Raw genomic sequence first — 18,023 nt, forward strand, 5'->3', positions numbered from 1 at the left:
GTGGTTCTGTTGGCTTCATCAAGCCGTGACCTCCAACTCTCATTGGAGCAGTTCGCAGCCGAGTGTGAAGCGGCTGGGATGAGAATCAGCACCTCCAAATCTGAGACCATGGTCCTCAGTCGGGAAAGGGTGGCATGCCATCTCCAGGTCGGGGATGAGATCCTGCCCCAAGTGGAGGAATTCAAGTATCTTGGGGTCTTGTTCACGAGTGAGGGAAGAATGGAACGGGAGATCGACAGGCGGATCGGTGCAGCGTCTGCAGTGATGCGGACTTTGTATCGGTCCGTTGTGGTAAAGAAAGAGCTAAGCCGAAAGGCGAAGCTCTCAATTTACCGGTCGATCTTCGTTCCTACCCTCACCTATGGTCATGAGCTGTGGGTCGTGACCGAAAGAACAAGATCCCGGATACAAGCGGCCGAAATGAGTTTCCTCCGCAGGGTGTCCGGGCTCTCCCTTAGAGATAGGGTGAGAAGCTCGGTCATCCGGGAGGATCTCAGAGTAGAGCCGCTACTCCTCCGCATTGAGAGGAGCCAGATGAGGTGGCTGGGGCATCTGATTCGGATGCCTCCCGGACGCCTCCCTGGTGAGGTGTTCCGGGCATGTCCCACCGGGAGGAGACCCCGGGGACGACCCAGGACGCGCTGGAGAGACTACATCCTTCGGCTGGCCTGGGAACGCCTCGGGATCCCCCCGGAAGAGCTGGATGAAGTGGCTGGGGAGAGGGTAGTCTGGGCGTCCCTGCTGAAGCTACTGCCCCCGCGACCCGACCCGGATAAGCGGTAGAGAATGGATGGATGGATGGATGGAGTCTCGAGGCTTGCAAACAGCGTCCAGCAGTCGGCGCTGTCGCTCGATCTCCTGTTTGGATCGACACAGTTCCTCCTCGTACTCCGCCATCGTTGTTTCAAACGCCACAAATATTTCTTCAACGGCAGCGTTTAGTCGCTGATTCACCAAAGCTCGCAGCATTTGGACTTTGCACATTTTGTTTCCCCTCCACAACAATAACAACAACACTTTACCGGGCTCTGTGCTTCGTGTCGCTAACCTTCGTGCCTGTTTTTTTTTTTTTTTTGTTCGCAGCATACACGTTTCGATACGAATATTGTGGTTTTTTTTATTTATTTATTATTCATAAATATTTATTCAACGACGCTATAACAACAAATTATGACGTCGCTAGATAGCACTAGCTTAGCTTTAGCTTGCTCACTTCCGCATTCTCGCTGACGAGAGAGCTTTGCGGTGAATAAATCGTCCAAAACGGTGACGACGACAAAGTGTTCCCTTTTCGACGTGTATCTACCTTCGGTGCGGTTATGTACTTGTCCCAATTTAATTGTTTAGCGAAACGAATGACGTATCTTGACTGCGACGGGCACCGTCTCCATCTTGTTTGCGTTCTTCTTCGTTGGCGAAACGCGAACTGGCGAGGACGCCGCCTGGCGGGCGCCGCGGTTGCCCGAACTGCCAGCAAGACACAAGCGCTATCAATCAAACGTGTCCATTGTTTCAGATGAGTGATCTTCCGACAAATTATGGATTGGATATCGGCTACCTTGGTCCAAAGTTTTGTTTACGAACACTCACTGTGAAACTATGAAAGGATGTAGGAAGATTTCAATAAAAATTCTGTATCATGACACGAGCATGTGATGAATCTCCTCATGTTATTAGCAATGTTTATCAATGCAAATTTGTCAATCACAAAGCCGCTTTTTTTCCCCAGTATTTCACAAGGATTTATATTGAATTATCAAAACAAGAAGGCCAAAAAGATTTGGAGTTCATGTGCGAAATGGGATTTGTATGTATAAAACTGAATCCATGTATTTCTATTATTTGCATGGAAGAAATGACTTTGTGAATGACTTTCTTTACTCAGGTGATACAAATGATTTTTGCATGTGTTTAAAATGTACAAATAAATGGCTTGATTTTACCCTTGGAAGTTCATGATTTTGTATTGTAGTTTGTCCTTATTTTAAGTTTTCTAACGTAGTACCAGTGTAAAAATTTTTAAAAAAAGACACTGTGATAAATAAATACAAATAATGACGTCAAAAACAAAAACATGTACAATATATTTGAACAATAGTATGTTAGAGGGTGAAAAAAAACGTGTGCATTTTCGTGTGGAACGGCCAAAACTCATCTTTTTGTCCTTGCTTGTTTTTATGAGGCGCGCCCAAACGCTTCCAACAGAAAGTGAAAGTTCAAGTTTGGTGCTGCGAGTCACACAATTGTTTGTCAGCGAGCCACGGCACCGACGAGAACGGGTTGGACCGGCTTTCGGGCATGCGACTGCTGACTTTCATAAACACGAAACACGTGGTATGTTCCGGGAGGGCAAGAAAAGCCTCCTAAAAATGGTCAAATTCAGAACGACACATCTTTACGATCATCCGTTTATTGGTCCAAATCTCGATCTCAAGTTCCAAAAACAAATGCAATCAACAACATTGTCACATTCTGAGCAACGTACAAATTGACAGTTGTTTGTTGAAGTGAATCCATAACAGGATTATAAAATCATGTTGGACTGATAAAAGGAGTGCGAGGCAAACCAGCAATCGACACGTTGTGATATCAATTCATCGTAGCTATTCAAGTGCTTGATACAACGAAAGAAGAAATCCTCTCAGTGTGTGACTGCGCCGATTTCTGACAAACTTAACGGACAGAGGAAAGCAACCCCATCAACTCAAACGAGTCTCACCCGAGACACCAAAGCCAGCAAAAACTGTGACGTAACAGAAACATCTTCATTGCACAAATTGTCTGCGGGAAGAACAAATCCCATCTCTGTTTTCAAACCCGAGCGTGATGAGAAAGCGCTCGATGGAGACGTCTCTCTTGTGTTCCGACACCTGCACGAAGAAGAGCACGTGAACGCACCTGGAAAGAGTCCCGAGAACACGAGCGGAGTCCGCGTCGGCGAACTCACCGTGCGACGGCGGCTGCGTCTCACTCGGAAGCGGGCGTCGGGGCGGCGGGCTCGGAGGCGGGCTCGGAATCGGCGTCGACGGCTGCGATGAATGAAAAAAAAGATGTGAATGAAAACAAGTCCGACTGGAAGGAAGGACATTTGCTCCACGAAGGCCTCTTGAATCCATCTTCACTCGTACTTTGAGCTGCGGTTGGGACAAATCTTCTACTTCCTGACTACGAGAGTGTGGTGGGGAATTTCTTTGGAATCGTACAGTTCATAGCCGCATATTTCCAATTCCACATTCAGGAATTCGGATGTTGGGGAATATTGATTGAGGGGAAGCTAGCTTCTGTTATTCGCTGTCTTTGCGCTCAGCCCCAAACCATATCTAATATTAACATAGAGGTTTGGCGCCACCCGGTGGCATCTCGGGGCCGAGGAACTTTGTCGAAGCGAGGGGAGGAGCTTCAATCGAATGAACCCGAGTGCGGCTTTGGCACGCTTCGCCGTTGAGGGCCAAGGAACACGAGTGAACTAAGTCGTACATTTTCCACCAAATCTAAATTGACTTCCATTCGGTTTCAGGTTTTCTCCGCCTTAGGGAGCGAGTCCTTTTTCCCACAACGATAGCGACGTCGACATTCACGTGTCCGTCGTTCCACGGCTGACTATTTGCGACTCCTCGTGCGCACTTTTGTAGCAAAGGTCCGCATCAGACCTTCGCACGACCGCTTTGCCGACCGCGGCTCAAAGGAAACAGAAGTCGTTTGACTTACAAGCTGGATCGTATTTGGCTGCAAAGAAAACAGAGACACAAAGGTCACGATGGGCACAAATCTTCCCGACAGAGCGAACGTCGGCGTCCCTCACCTCGTCTGCTTTTGTAAAGCTTGACGAGGACCGCGACCGCCGCCGCCGCCAGAGCGAGGACCGCCAGCGGGACAGCGACGGCCAGCGCCATCTTCCTCGTTTCTTCCTCTTCGCAGACTGAGAAGAAAGAAGAAAACGTGTGAGCGATCGTTCCGACGCGCGACGATCTGAGCGTCGGTCACCTCGGATGCGCGCGTTGCTCCGGATGCTTCTTCTCTCCAGCTTGACGACGATGTCGTCCGCCACGCCGGACAGCTGGAACACGCATTCGTAGCGGCCCTCGGCTTCATCGGTCACCTCCGCTTTCAGGTCGGCCGTCATCTGGAAGGTTCCGTCGTGGTTGCGGAGGGTCTCTCCCGTCTCCACGTCCTCGTGGAGCTCCTCGCCGTCCTTCCTCCAAAACAGGGCGGCCACGATGGGGTAGAAACCCGTCGCGTGGCAGGTGACCGGAGAGGACGGCGTCTTCTGGAGGAGAGACACGGTGGGAAGCTCTGCGGGCCGAGGGAGACGTGGACACCAGGTGAGAGACGGAGAGAGTGTGGGAGAGGAGGAAAAGATGGGGAGAACGTGAGAGGACAAAAGATGGCAGAATATGTAAGACGAGAAAAAGGTCGGTGTAGGTGTGAAAAGGATAAAAGTTTGAGAGAGAATGTGTGAGAGGATGAAAAATAGCGAGATGATGTGTGAGAGGAACAAATATGGGAAGAATGTGTAAGAGGAGGAAATATGGAAAGAAAACAAGTTGAAGGGAGCGCGTGAGGAGAAAGTATGGAGACAATCAATGACAGATTGAAAAGAGAGATCGTGTGAGAGGGTGAAAAGATGGAGAGAACAAAATATGGAGAAAACGTGTGAGAAAAGATGGAAAGAACAAAAGAAGATGAATGTGTGAGAGAGGAAAGGAGCCAATGAGGAAAGAGTGCAGCTTGTAATGCCAGGAAAGGTCCTGTAGGGGGCGTGCTAACATGAGGTGACTGCACCTGTTCTCATCAGGAAGTCCCTCCCATTGGTCAAATACTTCTTCAAGTAAGAAGGACAAATCTCAGTGAAGTAGTGCTTCAGGTTTTGATTCCTAAGTTCGTTCCGGTCCCAATTGAGTTTGGTGACGAAAGCTTGTGGGTGAGCTGCGATCCATCTCATTGTCTTCACCTCCAACGAGATGAAGGCTTCTCCATCGTAACTGACGTGTTGCCAACCATCAACCTCATCGGTCTCGTCGTCCCATTCGCAGCCGTACATCACCTGGACCATGTGAACACCTGAGAGAATGACGTTGAAGAGTGACACCATGTCGAGAGAGAAGGAAACGTGTTTATGAGGAGGAAGAACGTGTACGAGCACATGAAATCTATTTGAATTGTGGAAAGCTGAACGTCAACAAACCTCCAGTTTGGTTGAAGCGCTCTTTGACAATTTCGATGTCGATTTTGGAGACCTGCTCAAAACCAATATTGTTCTGTGTGATTCTCTCCCAGTAGTGAGGATCATCTGCTGTGATTTTGTTCATCCAGTCCTGTTTGGGTTTTGTTTTCCTGCTCTTGCTGTCGTAGCGCGAAGTCGGAACGTCGTCAACATAACCGACCAACAAGAAGTCTGGGATGTTTGGAATTTGAGACGATGCTGTCGTGAAATACTTGAGCGTGTGAAGCACTGAAAGAAAAAACAAACAAAAAGGTTGATCTTACTTTTTTGTTTGATGGCCCAAAATCTTGCACTCTTCCTCTTTCAAATGATTTTGTCTTCAGTTGAAACATTTGAACGTCTTTTGTAGGGAAAAAAAATAAAATCAAAAGATACAAAACATTCCATTTTCTTTTGTGGTCATTTAAATACTTTAATATTTATTTAAACGTATTCTTACACACAAACTTCTCAATGGATTCGACAACAGACGCTCATAATTCATTTGATTTAATTTTCACTACTTCCGTATCATGTTACAATTATCATGCCCTTGCTAAATAAATTGATTAGTCCTTAATAACAGATTCGTCAATAAATGTGGACGATATATTTTGTAAACTTAAGTTGTAACTCTGTTCATGAAATATCCAAATGAGAAATATAAAGGAACTTCTTACAATAAATATGTTAGAATTATGATCTACGAAAGGATACTTTTTTTTTTTGACACAGATTTTGTTTGTCGTTATTTCAAGAAATGAGATTTGATTTGTATTTTTTTCCCACATATATTGAAATGCCGCCTCCGTGAGGCGAATATTCCAATGGCAGCTTTGCCAAGTGAAACCAGTTGCAAGAACTTCGGACTGAGCGGTCCAAGTGTTGCTTCCGGCAAAGTCAAGAGCGTCGACACCAATCATCGGAACACGATCGGGATCATCAAGTTGTGGACAAAGTGCACTTACCGGGCGTCACGCTGTGGATTTGCGCAGCCGCGACAAACAAGACACACAAGTTCAGCTTCGCCATGTTTTGCTCCTTTTCGTCCACAAAGCGACGACGACGCCTCCTCGTCGACGGCCGAACGGCAAATGACAGCAAACCGGAAGACCCGCCTTCTTTACCTGTGCCGATGACGTCACTTTCGCTTTCCTCATCATTGGGCGACAAGAATTGACTCGCGTGGCGTTGTTGTGTCGCTCAAATGAAGTCGAGTGTGCGAAATTGGAGACGAGAAGCAGCGCGAGTGTTTTTGGAAGCTTGTGCTGAAACAGCGACGCTTTCGGGGAAATCACGTGACCGCGCCAGCCCACTTTCCGACGAAACATACAACGAACGACACGCGTGCGCACATACACGGAACACATGTGCACTCGATCTGGTCAAGGAGTTACAAAATGTGACATTTGTGCTATGTTGATGCGCAAGTCGTGGAGGATTGCGCAATACAATGCCGCACTGTGTCATACTAGTGTCCCGTAATATAGTGTCGACTAGTGTATTGTGCGACAGTAGTGTAATATAGTATATAGTTGAATTCAGTATAGTGTTGTACAGTTTATTCTAGTACTATATAGTGGAATAAGCCTTGTTGAAGGATGGCTTCTCTCCGCCAGTCCTTCGCGTGTTCGTTGAATTTCGGATGATGAGAATGTTGGGGTCCGAATCAGAGACTGGAAATGAACTTCTTTAAGATCTTTTATTGCAGAATATTCTGGGTACAAATGTTCTACAGGCAAAGGCTGCAGCTGCCCAAAATGTGCTCAAACGTGCGCTTTCTCAGCGTTCAGTGCGAGATTATATACGGTGTTCAGGGCGGTGTTTAAAGCTCGAGCAGGGTGGATCCAAGGTCACAGCATGATCTCTTCTTGGGACAAAACATCCTGTTTCGCGGCTGACATGCAGTTTTCACACTTACGTGATTATCACAACATTTTAATACTGAGGTTAGGTTACACAACATAACAGTGCACAAATAAGTCCATGTATGAGCGTGACATCATTATATCACGTGCGAGGGCCTTCAATCCCCCTTTCGGACTCGAAAGAGTCCGACACCAGGATATGTTAAATAGAATAGTTACCTTGTTGAGGGGTTCTTAAAGAATCCCATCTTAAATCTAGCACGTTTCCTGTCATATACCACCAATATCCTCTCCAGCCCTCCCCCGTTATCTGAACGGTGTTTCTGAACCCTTTTAGAGATCTAATTGGCATTTCAACGGCAGTACAGGTGTTTGGTGGCACTGTTAAAGTTATCGAATGGTTGTACGTCCATTCTAAAATCCAGGGAACAGACTGGGATATAGGTACAGTTGAGTGACCTGAATTGAGTTTTCGCTTACTTCTCTGTATTGTTGTTAGGTTTGAGGGCGCATCGAGAGGCATCCAAAATACCAGACAGGCAAGAGAGTTAATACAATAAAAAGGGCTGTGATGTAACAACAAATTGAAACATTGTCCCACTTGCGGGCCATTGTTGGGTGGTGTTTTTTCACGATCGTTGCTCGAGAGCGCTGTCAGCTTCTTCAGGACCTGGGGTTAGTTAGACTACCCGGTCCTAGGTTGAGTCACCGGGATTATTCTGCCCGTGTACCGCGATCTCAACCTTTGATGAGTGATGTCGTCACCGGGATGGTATCTGGTCTGGCGTTGACGTGCAGTCAGTACTTGCGGCAATGATGATCTGTCGGGACGGGGTCTTTGCTGGTCGTGTAGAGGTGAGGCGGTACCACGTCTCCCCCTTTCCTTGTAGGCGGACGGACAGCAGACGATGTTCTCTCCGTCACTTTATGAGGACCTGTCCACCTGGGTTCAGACCACTTTCTTTTGGTTACTTTCAACCATACAAATTCACTTTCATGCAGTCCCAAAGGAGCGTCGGGTTGTTTTGCAGTTCGTTGCGAAAAAGCAAGCGTTAGTTGTTTGAGCTCCGGAGGGCCGGAAACATCTGTTGTCTCCAGTGGAGCTGTTGGAGCCGGAAACGGTCTGTTAGTTTGACATTCAAATGGAGTCCAGCCTTTGGCTGAATTGAGTGACATTCGTACATTCATCAAAGCCAAAGGAAGGGCTTGTAGCCAATTGAGATTTGAAGTAGCTAAAGCTTTGGCCAATTTTTCCTTCATGTTCCGATTCCTTCTTTCTACTTGTCCTTGGGACTGTGGGTGATATACTGAACCAAATGTGTGTTTCAGTCCCAGGGCTTTTTCTACTTCCTGCAAATGTTTGTTTTCAAAATGGCTCCCATTATCAGACCTTATTTTACTTGGGAACCCATGAGATGGAATATAATGAATGGCGAATCAAATGTTTAACCACTACGTTTGCCGTTTCGGTTTTGCAGGGATAGGCTTCAGGCCAAGCGGAGAAGGAATCCACTATCACTAGTAGATACCCGGAACCGGACACGCTTTTCATCATGTCTGTAAAATCCATCGAAACCACCGAAGCCAGGTGCCGTCACGTCCGGATCGTGAGTTCCCTGGGGTGGTTTCGTGGTAGGCATGCTGTTATATCTGCTACAGACACTGCAATCCTGTAGTTGATTTTTAACAATTGCTCTCATGAAAGGATGCCACCAGGTGCGGAGTCGTCTCAGTGTTTCTTCCACGCCTACATGGCATGCTCCATGAGCTTCGCTTATCAACAGTTTGAATTGCTTCTGAGGTCGTATACATTTCCCTCCTTTTCTCCAAATACATTTATTGCCCAAAGTTCATGTACCATTCGGAATTTTCCAGTATTTTTCTTTTCAACTGGTAGAATGGGTGTATTATACTCTGACTCACGTATTTTGCACAATACTCCTGCTTTTAGCAAGCCTTCAATGGTTTCTGTAATGCCAATTCGACCTGCTTCCTTCATTGGATACTGTGGTATCCAAATAGGATCCGGCTTCATTTTGAATTTCACCGGCTGTACTTGACAGAATCCCACGTCTGTCGGCTCTGTAGACCGCAGATGTAGAGGCAAAGATTGTACCATAGGATTGGCGAATTCACTGTCAGTTGTTTCTCGTCCATGATGTCTGTCCAACAAGCAGTGCTCCAGGGTTGATGTTGGTGTATACGATGCTGACTGTATCCAGTATGCATCGAGAGACCGAGAAAATAGCAATGTGTCGTGAGAAGTTGGCTGCCAATCAATGGCCCGTGTGCAGCTTAGGACGAACGGACCCAAATCCTTTGCGGTATGCTGTGGTGATACCATCAGGGACACATGAGGATGACATGGTGGCACAGTGGGATCTGGTTTTCCCACGAACAGGTCACCCATTTGTAGTTCCCAGATGTTGCCTTCTACATTTTGGAAAGCCTCGCTGTACACCTCATCTCCCGTCCTGTCATAGTACAGAGTGCAATGCATGCAATCAGAAACCATATCATAGGGTCTGAGGTGACGAACCCACGGCGACCACTGAGTCCAAAAGGTCTCTGCTTCCGTCCGTCCGGGTGAGTCAGTGTCCATTTTCGCCCAGTAGATGTCGGCGGTGGCACACGTCATGCTTGGTAGTTGTCGCTCTGAGTCCTGCATGTAGATGTTTGATGTGTCGTCACCGGAACAACAGTAGATGTGTCCATCAGGAAACTGTAATATCAGTCCACCCGGGCTGCACGGTATCGTTGGAGCTGTTTTGATGAGAAGACCCCTCCCCAACAGGTTGACAGGGCAATTGGGCGCATACACAAACGAGTGTAAAAGAGTTTGTGTAAAACACTGCGTATGTACGGGTGTAGTCATGTGCAGGATGGTTTCTTCACCCCGGAATCCAACGAGTGAAATGCCTTTTGCAGTAAGGGACCTTTCAGGTGGTAATGTTATAACGGTTGAATGTCTGGCTCCCGTATCGACCATAAAAGGTCAAATAGTTGCTCCTACCGTCAGTCCGATCATTGGTTCCTGCAGACCGTGGCATGTGGATTCGGGGGCCCCGTCATTGCGAATACTGGCCCCCAGACGGTGGCAGGTGCTATTGGTTCGGCACTTGACGGTAAGACTGCCGCTGCTGCGGCGGATATTGTTGAGTCGTATCCTGCTGCTGTTGCTGTCCGTATCCTCTTCCTCGTTGCTGGCCATAACCACGCCTGTTGAATCCTCTAGGCGGCGGGCCCCCTTGTTCCTCTGGGAACTGCGCTCGGCAGTCTGTTGCCCAGTGTCCGTTACGACCACAGTTGAAGCATTGATTTCTGCCAGCAAACGGAGCACCTCGACCTTATGAATGGCCCTGTTTGATACATCATGCACTCAGAAACAACGTTAGGTAGCGAGGCCCCAACGGAAGCCACAGGTGTGATTTTAATAGTACTTACTTTGTAGTTGCATGATAGCTCATTGCGATTCGGTGGTTGTGTGTTTCTCATGCTTTGACTCTTTTTCTTTTGCATGTCTCCTCAGGTGGTGTGTCAGATGTGACAACCAGCGAGCATGATGCGCTCCGGGAAGGTCCGGATTCGCCTCCATGGCTTGCACCACAGACTTGGGAACGCCCTTCAGCACTGCTGCTCGAAATACTTGAGAATACAGAGCAGAGTCAGTCGGCAAATGGCCTGTGTTTGAAGAATATTCGACAAGAGCGCGGTCAATATATGCCGCTGCTTCCTCATCTGTTCTAGGAGCAAATACTAAGTCGGAGATGACTAGATCAGGGATGGGAAACAACGCGTTTAGTGCAGTGAACAATGTTAAGTAATACTCTCTTGTGAGTGCCTCATTGTCCGTTATACTGATCAGACCAGAAGTCTCCATCAGTGTTTCCAGTTGGGAGAGAGGACACGCATGTGTCAGCAATGCGCGCATGTCTCCTGCTGTTCAAATTTGTCCTGTGACAGCCCTTTGTACCGATCTCAGCCGGTTCTCTCCTCCATTCTGCATTGGCGGAAGTTTCTGCATCAAAACACTGAGATCAGAAGGAGAAAGAGGTTCATAAAACATGGCAGTGGCTCCAGTAGCCGGATCAACCTTGGCCAGCATTGGAGCTTTGGACAACAGTTTGAGAGCGTGTCATTGGTCGCAGTGGAGTGGATACAGCAAAACTTCTATTTTCTTGTGTCTGTTGTATAACAGGGAGTCCGGGAGTGCTCCTGACAAAGTCTGCACTTGGCACTTTAAGTCAGCCACCTGATTTTGCAAATGTGCGATGTGATAAGTGTTTGCTACCTACCTACCGCATGGGGAAGTCCCTTCTGTTGCTATCTCCTGTTCCCTTCGTCTGAATATTTCATCTGGTTCCGCATTATCACGTCGCAGCTGTTCTGTTATTTCAGCGTTGACAGTTCTCTCAAAACGGGAGGCACGCGCTAAAAGCTGCTCTCTTAGCTTTTGTGGCACTTCAGGGTGTCTATTGAAGTCTATTTGGTTGAACTTTTGGTTTAACCAGTCTTTCCTCGAGCATTTTAACTGAGGCTGTTACGCCTGCGGCCAAATTTTCCGCTGCGTGCTGAATCGGGGGGCTCACGTTCTTTCGATCCCACCGAGTCAGTACTGCCATTCCGATCCACATCTAGAGTTCCTCTATTTACAGATCAAATAGGGGCTTGTATGTTTTGCAGTGTCTGTCTCGCATCTGCGTATGGTGACTCCGTGAATGGGTTCCCTGGCCCTTTTGTCTCATTTATTTCCAATTTGCCACAACGGCTGAGTCACACCCACCCCACTGTATTTGATTTCTTTTCTTGACTGTTTTCATGCACATCCCATTGCCAGCATTCGAGGACAATTTACTCGTCTTCTCGCTTTCCTTCTCGAACTGTTTTTTTCTTTTGGAACACACTCTCTCGACTTCCTTCATCAGTGAAACTAAACAAGCAGCAGTCGATAATGCAGGAAAGCAGCCATCTTCACAGCATTCATCCATCCATTTATAAAGTTCTTCTTTTTTACAGACAATCCTCCCACACATACATCACATGCATTCTTTACTTGCTCTCTTAACAGTATTTTTTGACCACGGTCTGGAATGACACGCAAGTCGAACCATTCCGATTCTCGATTGAATTCCCCTTCCATTTTTTCAGCTGGTTTTTCTTCTTAAGTACTTATTTTTTGTGGATCCACAATATACCTTTATTTCTCACTTCAAAGACACTTGCTTAATAGCCAAACAAAAGCGTCCGTCCGAGCCTTCATTTCGCAAAAGTGGTTTTCTCTTCAACAAAAGTACTCGAACCTCAATTTATCAAAACCACTCGATACTTATTCTTCTTATTCTCTTATCTCCTTGTTACTTGTTTCACCGGTATTTTGTACAGAATTTCCTATATAAGGATTTACGGACTTTAGGATTTCACTGTAACATGAAACAAGTCAACCTTATATACCAAATGATGTTATTTCAAGTTCATCCAGTCAAGCATTCAATTTAGATTCCAATGGAACATCAATTCTTGCCTTGTATCAGTCGACAGACAGAAGATCAATTGGGAGGATAAATGTCCTCTTACCTTTATTCGTGTGGGCCCGATGTTCTGTCTCGTCGCCCAACACCTCAGCCCCCGAAATCACGTTCGGGGTCACCGATTGTTGAAGGACGGTATCTCTCCGCCAGTCCTTCGCGTGTTCGTTGAATTTCGGATGATGAGAATGTTCGAATCAGAGACTGGAAATGAACTTCTTTAAGATCTTTTATTGCAGAATATTCTGGGTACAAATGTTCTACAGGCAAAGGCTGCAGCTGCCCAAAATGTGCTCAAACGTGCGCTTTCTCAGCGTTCAGTGCGAGATTATATACGGTGTTCAGGGCGGTGTTTAAAGCTCGAGCAGGGTGGATCCAAGGTCACAGCATGATCTCTTCTTGGGACAAAACATCCTGTTTCGCGGCTGACATGCAGTTTTCACACTTACGTGATTATCAGAAGATTTTAATACTGAGGTGAGGTTACACAACATAACGGTGCACAAATAAGTCTATGTATGAGCATGACATCAGTATATCACGTGCGAGGGCCTTCAATCACAAAGCCGCTTTTTTTCCCCCAGTATTTCACAAGGATTTATATTGAATTGCAGTACCTGCCAAAATAAGAAGGCCAAAAAGATTTGGAGTTCATGTGCGAAATGGGCGGCACGGTGGCCGACTGGTTAGAGCGTCAGCCTCACAGTTCTGAGGTGCGGGGTTCAATCCCCGGCCCCGCCTGTGTGGAGTTTGCATGTTCTCCCCATGCCTGCGTGGGTTTTCTCCGGGCACTCCGGTTTCCTCCCACATCCCAAAAACATGCATGAATTGGAGACTCTAAATTGCCCGTAGGCATGACTGTGAGTGCGAATGGTTGTTTGTTTGTATGTGCCCTGCGATTGGCTGGCAACCAGTTCAGGGTGTACCCCCCCGCCTCCTGCCCGATGACAGCTGGGATAGGCTCCAGCACGCCCGCGACCCTAGTGAGGAGAAGCGGCTCAGAAAATGGATGGATGGATGTGCGAAATGGGATTTGTATGTATAAAACTGAATCCATGTATTTCTATTATTTGCATGGAAGAAATGACTTTGTGAATGACTTTCTTTACTCAGGTGATACAAATGATTTTTGCATGTGTTTAAAATGTACAAATAAATGGCTTGATTTTACCCTTGGAAGTTCATGATTTTGTATTGTATTTTGTCCTTATTTTAAGTTTTCTAACGTAGTACCAGTGTAAAAAAAAAAAAGACACTGTGATAAATAAATACAAATAATGACGTCAAAAACAAAAACATGTACAATATATTTGAACAATAGTATGTTAGAGGGTGAAAAAAAATGTGTGCATTTTCGTGTGGAACGGCCAAAACGAATCTTTTTGTCTTTGCTTGTTTTTATGAGGCGCGCCCAAACGCTTCCAACAGAAAGTGAAAGTTCAAGTTTGGTGCTGCGAGACGCACAATTGTTTGTCAGCGAGCCACGGCACCGACGACAACGGGTTGGACCGGATTTCGGGCATGCGACTGCTGACTTTCATCAACACGAAACACGTAGTATGTTCCGGGAGGGCAAGAAAAGCCTCCTAAAAATGGTCAAATTCAGAACGACACATCTTTACGATCATCCGTTTATTGGTCCAAATCTCGATCTCAAGTTCCAAAAACAAATGCAATCAACAACATTGTCACATTCTGAGCAAAGTACAAATTGACAGAGTTGTTTGTTGAAGTGAATCCATAACAGGATTATAAAATCATTTTGGACTGATAAAAGGAGTGCGAGGCAAACCAGCCATCGACACATTGTGATATCAATTCATCGTAGCTATTCAAGTGCTTGATACAACGAAAGAAGAAATCCTCTCAGTGTGTGACTGCGCCGATTTCTGACAAACTTAACGGACAGAAGAAAGCAACCCCATCGACTCAAACGAGTCTCACCCAAGACACCAAAGCCAGCAAAAACTGTGACTTAACAGAAACATCATAATTGCACAAATTGTCTGCGGGAAGAACAAATCCCAAGCGTGATGAGAAAGCGCTCGATGGAGACGTCTCTCTCGTGTTCCGACACCTGCACGAAGAAGAGCACGTGAACGCACCTGGAAAGAGTCCCGAGAACACGAGCGGAGTCCACGTCGGCGAACTCACCGTGCGACGGCGGCTGCGTCTCACTCGGAAGCGGGCGTCGGGGCGGCGGGCTCGGAGGCGGGCTCGGAATCGGCGTCGACGGCTGCGATGAATGAAAAAAAAGATGTGAATGAAAACAAGTCCGACTGTGGAAGGAAGGACATTTGCTCCACGAAGGCCTCTTGAATCCATCTTCACTCGTACTTTGAGCTGCGGTTGGGACAAATCTTCTACTTCCTGACTACGAGAGTGTGGTGGGGAATTTCTTTGGAATCGTACAGTTAATAGCCGCATATTTACAATTCCACATTCAGGAATTCGGATGTTGGGGAATATTGATTGAGGGGAAGCTAGCTTCTGTTATTCGCTGTCTTTGCGCTCAGCCCAAAACCATATCTAATATTAAAATAGAGGTTTGGCGCCACCCGGTGGCATCTCGGGGCCAAGGAACTTTGTCGAAGCGTTGGGAGGAGCTTCAATCGTAGGGTTCAAACCGGACGTTCGGGAGCGGCTCCCTCGGAATCGAATGAACCCGAGTGCGGCTTTGGCACGCTTCGCCGTTGAGGGCCAAGGAACACGAGTGAACTAAGTCGTACATTTTCCACCAAATCTAAATTGACTTCCATTCGGTTTCGGGTTTTCTCCGCCTTAGGGAGCGAGTCCTTTTTCCCACAACGATAGCGACGTCGACATTCACGTGTCCGTCGTTCCACAGCTGACTATTTGCGACTCCTCGTGCGCACTTTTGTAGCAAAGGTCCGCATCAGACCTTCGCACGACCGCTTTGCCGACCGCGGCTCAAAGGAAACAGAAGTCGTTTGACTTACAAGCTGGATCGTATTTGGCTGCAAAGAAAACAGAGACACAAAGGTCACGATGGGCACAAATCTTCCCGACAGAGCGAACGTGGGCGTCCCTCACCTCGTCTGCTTTTGTAAAGCTTGACGAGGACCGCGACCGCCGCCGCCGCCAGAGCGAGGACCGCCAGCGGGACAGCGACGCCCAGCGCCATCTTCCTCTTTTCTTCCTCTTCGCAGAGTGAGAAGAAAGAAGAAAACGTGTGAGCGATCGTTCCGACGCGCGACGATCTGAGCGTCGGTCACCTCGGATGCGCGCGTTGCTCCGGATGCTTCTTCTCTCCAGCTTGACGACGATGTCGTCCTCCACGCCGGACAGCTGGAACACGCATTCGTAGCGGCCTTCGGTTTCATCGGTCACCTCCGCTTTCAGGTCGGCCGTCATCTGGAAGGTTCCGTCGTGGTTGCGGAGGGTCTCTCCCGTCTCCGCGTCCTCGTGGAGCTCCTCGCCGTCCTTCCTCCAAAACAGGGCGGCCACGCTGGGGTAGAAACCCGTCGCGTGGCAGGTGACCGGAGAGGACGGCGTCTTCTGCAGGAGAGACACCGTGGGAAGCTCTGCGGGCCGAGGAAGACGTGGGCACGAGGTGAGAGAGGGGCAGAGATGGAGAGAGAGAGTGTGGGAGAGGAGGAAAAGATGGGGAGAACGTGTGAGAGGACAAAAGAGAATTTGTGAGAGGAACAAAGATGGCAGAATATGTAAGAGGAGAAAAAAGTCGGTGTAGGTGTGAAAAGGATAAAAGATTGAGAGAATGTAGCAAAGGACCAAAGAGAGAGAATGTGTGAGAAGATGAAAAATAGCTAGATGTGTGAGAGGAACAAATATGGGAAGAATGTGTAAGAGGAGGAAATATGGAAAGAAAACAAGTTGAAGGGGGCGTGAGGAGAAAGTATGGAGACAATCAATGACAGATTGAAAAGAGAGATTGTGTGAGAGGGTGAAAAGATGGAGAGAACAAAAGATGGAAAGAATCATGGGGAACATGTGAGTAGAAAAAGGAGAGCATGTGTGAGTTGTTGAAAGATTGAGAAAAAAGATGGAGAAAACGAGAGAAAAAATGGAAAGCTGGCGAGAATGTGTGAGAGGAAAGGAGCGAACGAGGAAAGAGTGCAGCTTGTAATGCCAGTAAAGTTCCTGTAGGGGGCGTGCTAACATGAGGTGACTGCACCTGTTCTCATCAGGAAGTCCCTCCCATTGGTCAAATGCTTCTTCAAGTCAGAAGGACAAATCTCAGTGAAGTAGTGCTTCAGGTTTTGATTCAAATGTTCGTCCCGGTCCCACTTGAGTTTGGTGACGAAAGCTTGTGGGTGAGCTGCGATCCATCTCATTGTCTTCACCTCCAACGAGATGAAGGCTTCTCCATCGTAACTGTTGTATTCCCAACCATCAACCTCATCGGTCTCGTCGTCCCATTCGCAGCCGAACATCACCTGGATCATGTGAACACCTGAGAGAATGACGTTGAAGAGTGACACCATGTCGAGAGAGAAGGAAACGTGTTTATGAGGAGGAAGAACGTGTACGAGCACATGAAATCTATTTGAATTGTGGAAAGCTGAACGTCAACAAACCTCCAGTTTGGTTGAAGCGCTCTTTGACAATTTCGATGTTGCCTTTGTTGACCTGCTCACCACCAATACTGATCTGTGTCTCTCTCTCCCAGTAGTGAGGATCATCTGCTGTGATTTTGTTCATCCAGTCCTGTTTGGGTTTTGTTTTCCTGCTCTTGCTGTCGTAGCGCGAAATCGGAACGTCGTCAACATAACCGACCTCCGAGTAGGCTGGGATGTTTGGAATTTGAGACGATGCTGTCGTGAAAAACTTGAGCGTGTGAAGCACTGAAAGTTAAAAGTGTTAATGAAATATTGAAATGAGAAATAAGCAAATGAACTTCTTCCATTGGCCAATAAATATGTTAGTTACAATTACATTAAATACATTTGTTTTCCCTTTTTACATAGATTGAATTATTACGAATTGTAATAAATTCGAGGGTTTTAAAAAATATATTGAAATGTCGCCTCCGTGAAGCGAATATTCCAATGGCAGCTTTGCCAAGTGAAACCAGTTGCAAGAACTTTGGACTGAGCGGTCCAAGTGTTGCTTCCGGCAAAGTCAAGAGCGTCGACACCAATCATCGGAACACGATCGGGATCATCAAGTTGTGGACAAAGTGCACTTACCGGGCGTCACGCTGTGGATTTGCGCAGCCGCGACAAACAGGACAAACAAGTTCAGCTTCGCCATGTCTTGCTCCTTTTCGTCCACAAAGTGACGACGACTCCTCCTCCTCCACGGCCGAACGGCAAATGACAGCAAACCGGAAGACGCGCCTCTCTACGCGTGACGTAATCGGCATGCGTCGAGAGGCGCGTCTTCGCGCGCGCTTTTCGGGAAGTCACGTGATTTTCAGAAGAAATATCCATGTACACATACATA

At 47.2% G+C, this 18,023-nt stretch overlaps 2 protein-coding genes across 7 annotated transcripts; both read right to left on the reverse strand.

Moving 5' to 3' along the window:
• Window positions 1–2,394: 2,394 nt before the first annotated feature.
• On the reverse strand, window positions 2,395–6,375 carry LOC133470777 (major histocompatibility complex class I-related gene protein-like). Of its 3 annotated transcripts, none has more exons than XM_061759565.1 (8): window positions 6,172–6,375; window positions 5,186–5,452; window positions 4,783–5,061; window positions 3,985–4,293; window positions 3,803–3,910; window positions 3,709–3,726; window positions 2,948–3,029; window positions 2,395–2,870 (listed from the first exon to the last, which is right to left on the reverse strand). In XM_061759565.1, the coding sequence occupies exons 1-7, from the start codon at window positions 6,233–6,235 to the stop codon at window positions 2,968–2,970; spliced, it is 1,107 nt and encodes a 368-aa protein (XP_061615549.1). In that variant the 5' UTR covers window positions 6,236–6,375; the 3' UTR covers window positions 2,395–2,870; window positions 2,948–2,967. The 3 variants fall into 3 exon arrangements, with proteins under 3 accessions (XP_061615549.1, XP_061615548.1, XP_061615550.1); XM_061759564.1 differs by having other exon boundaries at window positions 3,803–3,919; XM_061759566.1 differs by lacking the exons at window positions 3,709–3,726; window positions 3,803–3,910.
• Window positions 6,376–6,509: 134 nt separating this feature from the next.
• Window positions 6,510–17,919, reverse strand: LOC133470776 (H-2 class I histocompatibility antigen, Q9 alpha chain-like). Of its 4 annotated transcripts, XM_061759561.1 has the most exons (8): window positions 17,768–17,919; window positions 17,156–17,422; window positions 16,753–17,031; window positions 15,833–16,141; window positions 15,651–15,758; window positions 15,557–15,574; window positions 14,751–14,832; window positions 14,214–14,673 (listed from the first exon to the last, which is right to left on the reverse strand). In XM_061759561.1, the coding sequence occupies exons 1-7, from the start codon at window positions 17,829–17,831 to the stop codon at window positions 14,771–14,773; spliced, it is 1,107 nt and encodes a 368-aa protein (XP_061615545.1). In that variant the 5' UTR covers window positions 17,832–17,919; the 3' UTR covers window positions 14,214–14,673; window positions 14,751–14,770. The 4 variants fall into 4 exon arrangements, with proteins under 4 accessions (XP_061615546.1, XP_061615543.1, XP_061615545.1 ...); XM_061759563.1 differs by lacking the exons at window positions 15,557–15,574; window positions 15,651–15,758; XM_061759562.1 differs by lacking the exons at window positions 15,557–15,574; window positions 15,651–15,758; window positions 15,833–16,141; ... (1 more) ...; window positions 17,156–17,422; window positions 17,768–17,919 and adding exons at window positions 6,510–8,014; window positions 8,995–10,430 and having other exon boundaries at window positions 10,516–14,673; window positions 14,751–15,550.
• Between the last annotated feature and the right edge of the window lie 104 nt (window positions 17,920–18,023).

The sequence above is a fragment of the Phyllopteryx taeniolatus genome, chromosome 21, assembly GCF_024500385.1.
Source record: "Phyllopteryx taeniolatus isolate TA_2022b chromosome 21, UOR_Ptae_1.2, whole genome shotgun sequence".
NCBI lineage: Eukaryota > Metazoa > Chordata > Actinopteri > Syngnathiformes > Syngnathidae > Phyllopteryx > Phyllopteryx taeniolatus.

What these genes read in the sequence shown, in the direction of transcription:
- LOC133470776 (XM_061759559.1), bottom strand. Translation starts at nt 10,060, where the DNA reads ATGGTCGATACGGGAGCCAGACATTCAACCGTTATAACATTACCACCT.
- LOC133470777 (XM_061759564.1), bottom strand. Translation starts at nt 6,235, where the DNA reads ATGGCGAAGCTGAACTTGTGTGTCTTGTTTGTCGCGGCTGCGCAAATC. An exon ending in GCGCTTCAACCAAACTGGAG is followed by an intron (nt 5,062 to 5,185) that starts GTTTGTTGACGT and finishes TCATTCTCTCAG; the next exon opens with GTGTTCACATGGTCCAGGTG. An exon ending in GAGCAACGCGCGCATCCGAG is followed by an intron (nt 3,920 to 3,984) that starts GTGACCGACGCT and finishes CTTTCTTCTCAG; the next exon opens with TCTGCGAAGAGGAAGAAACG.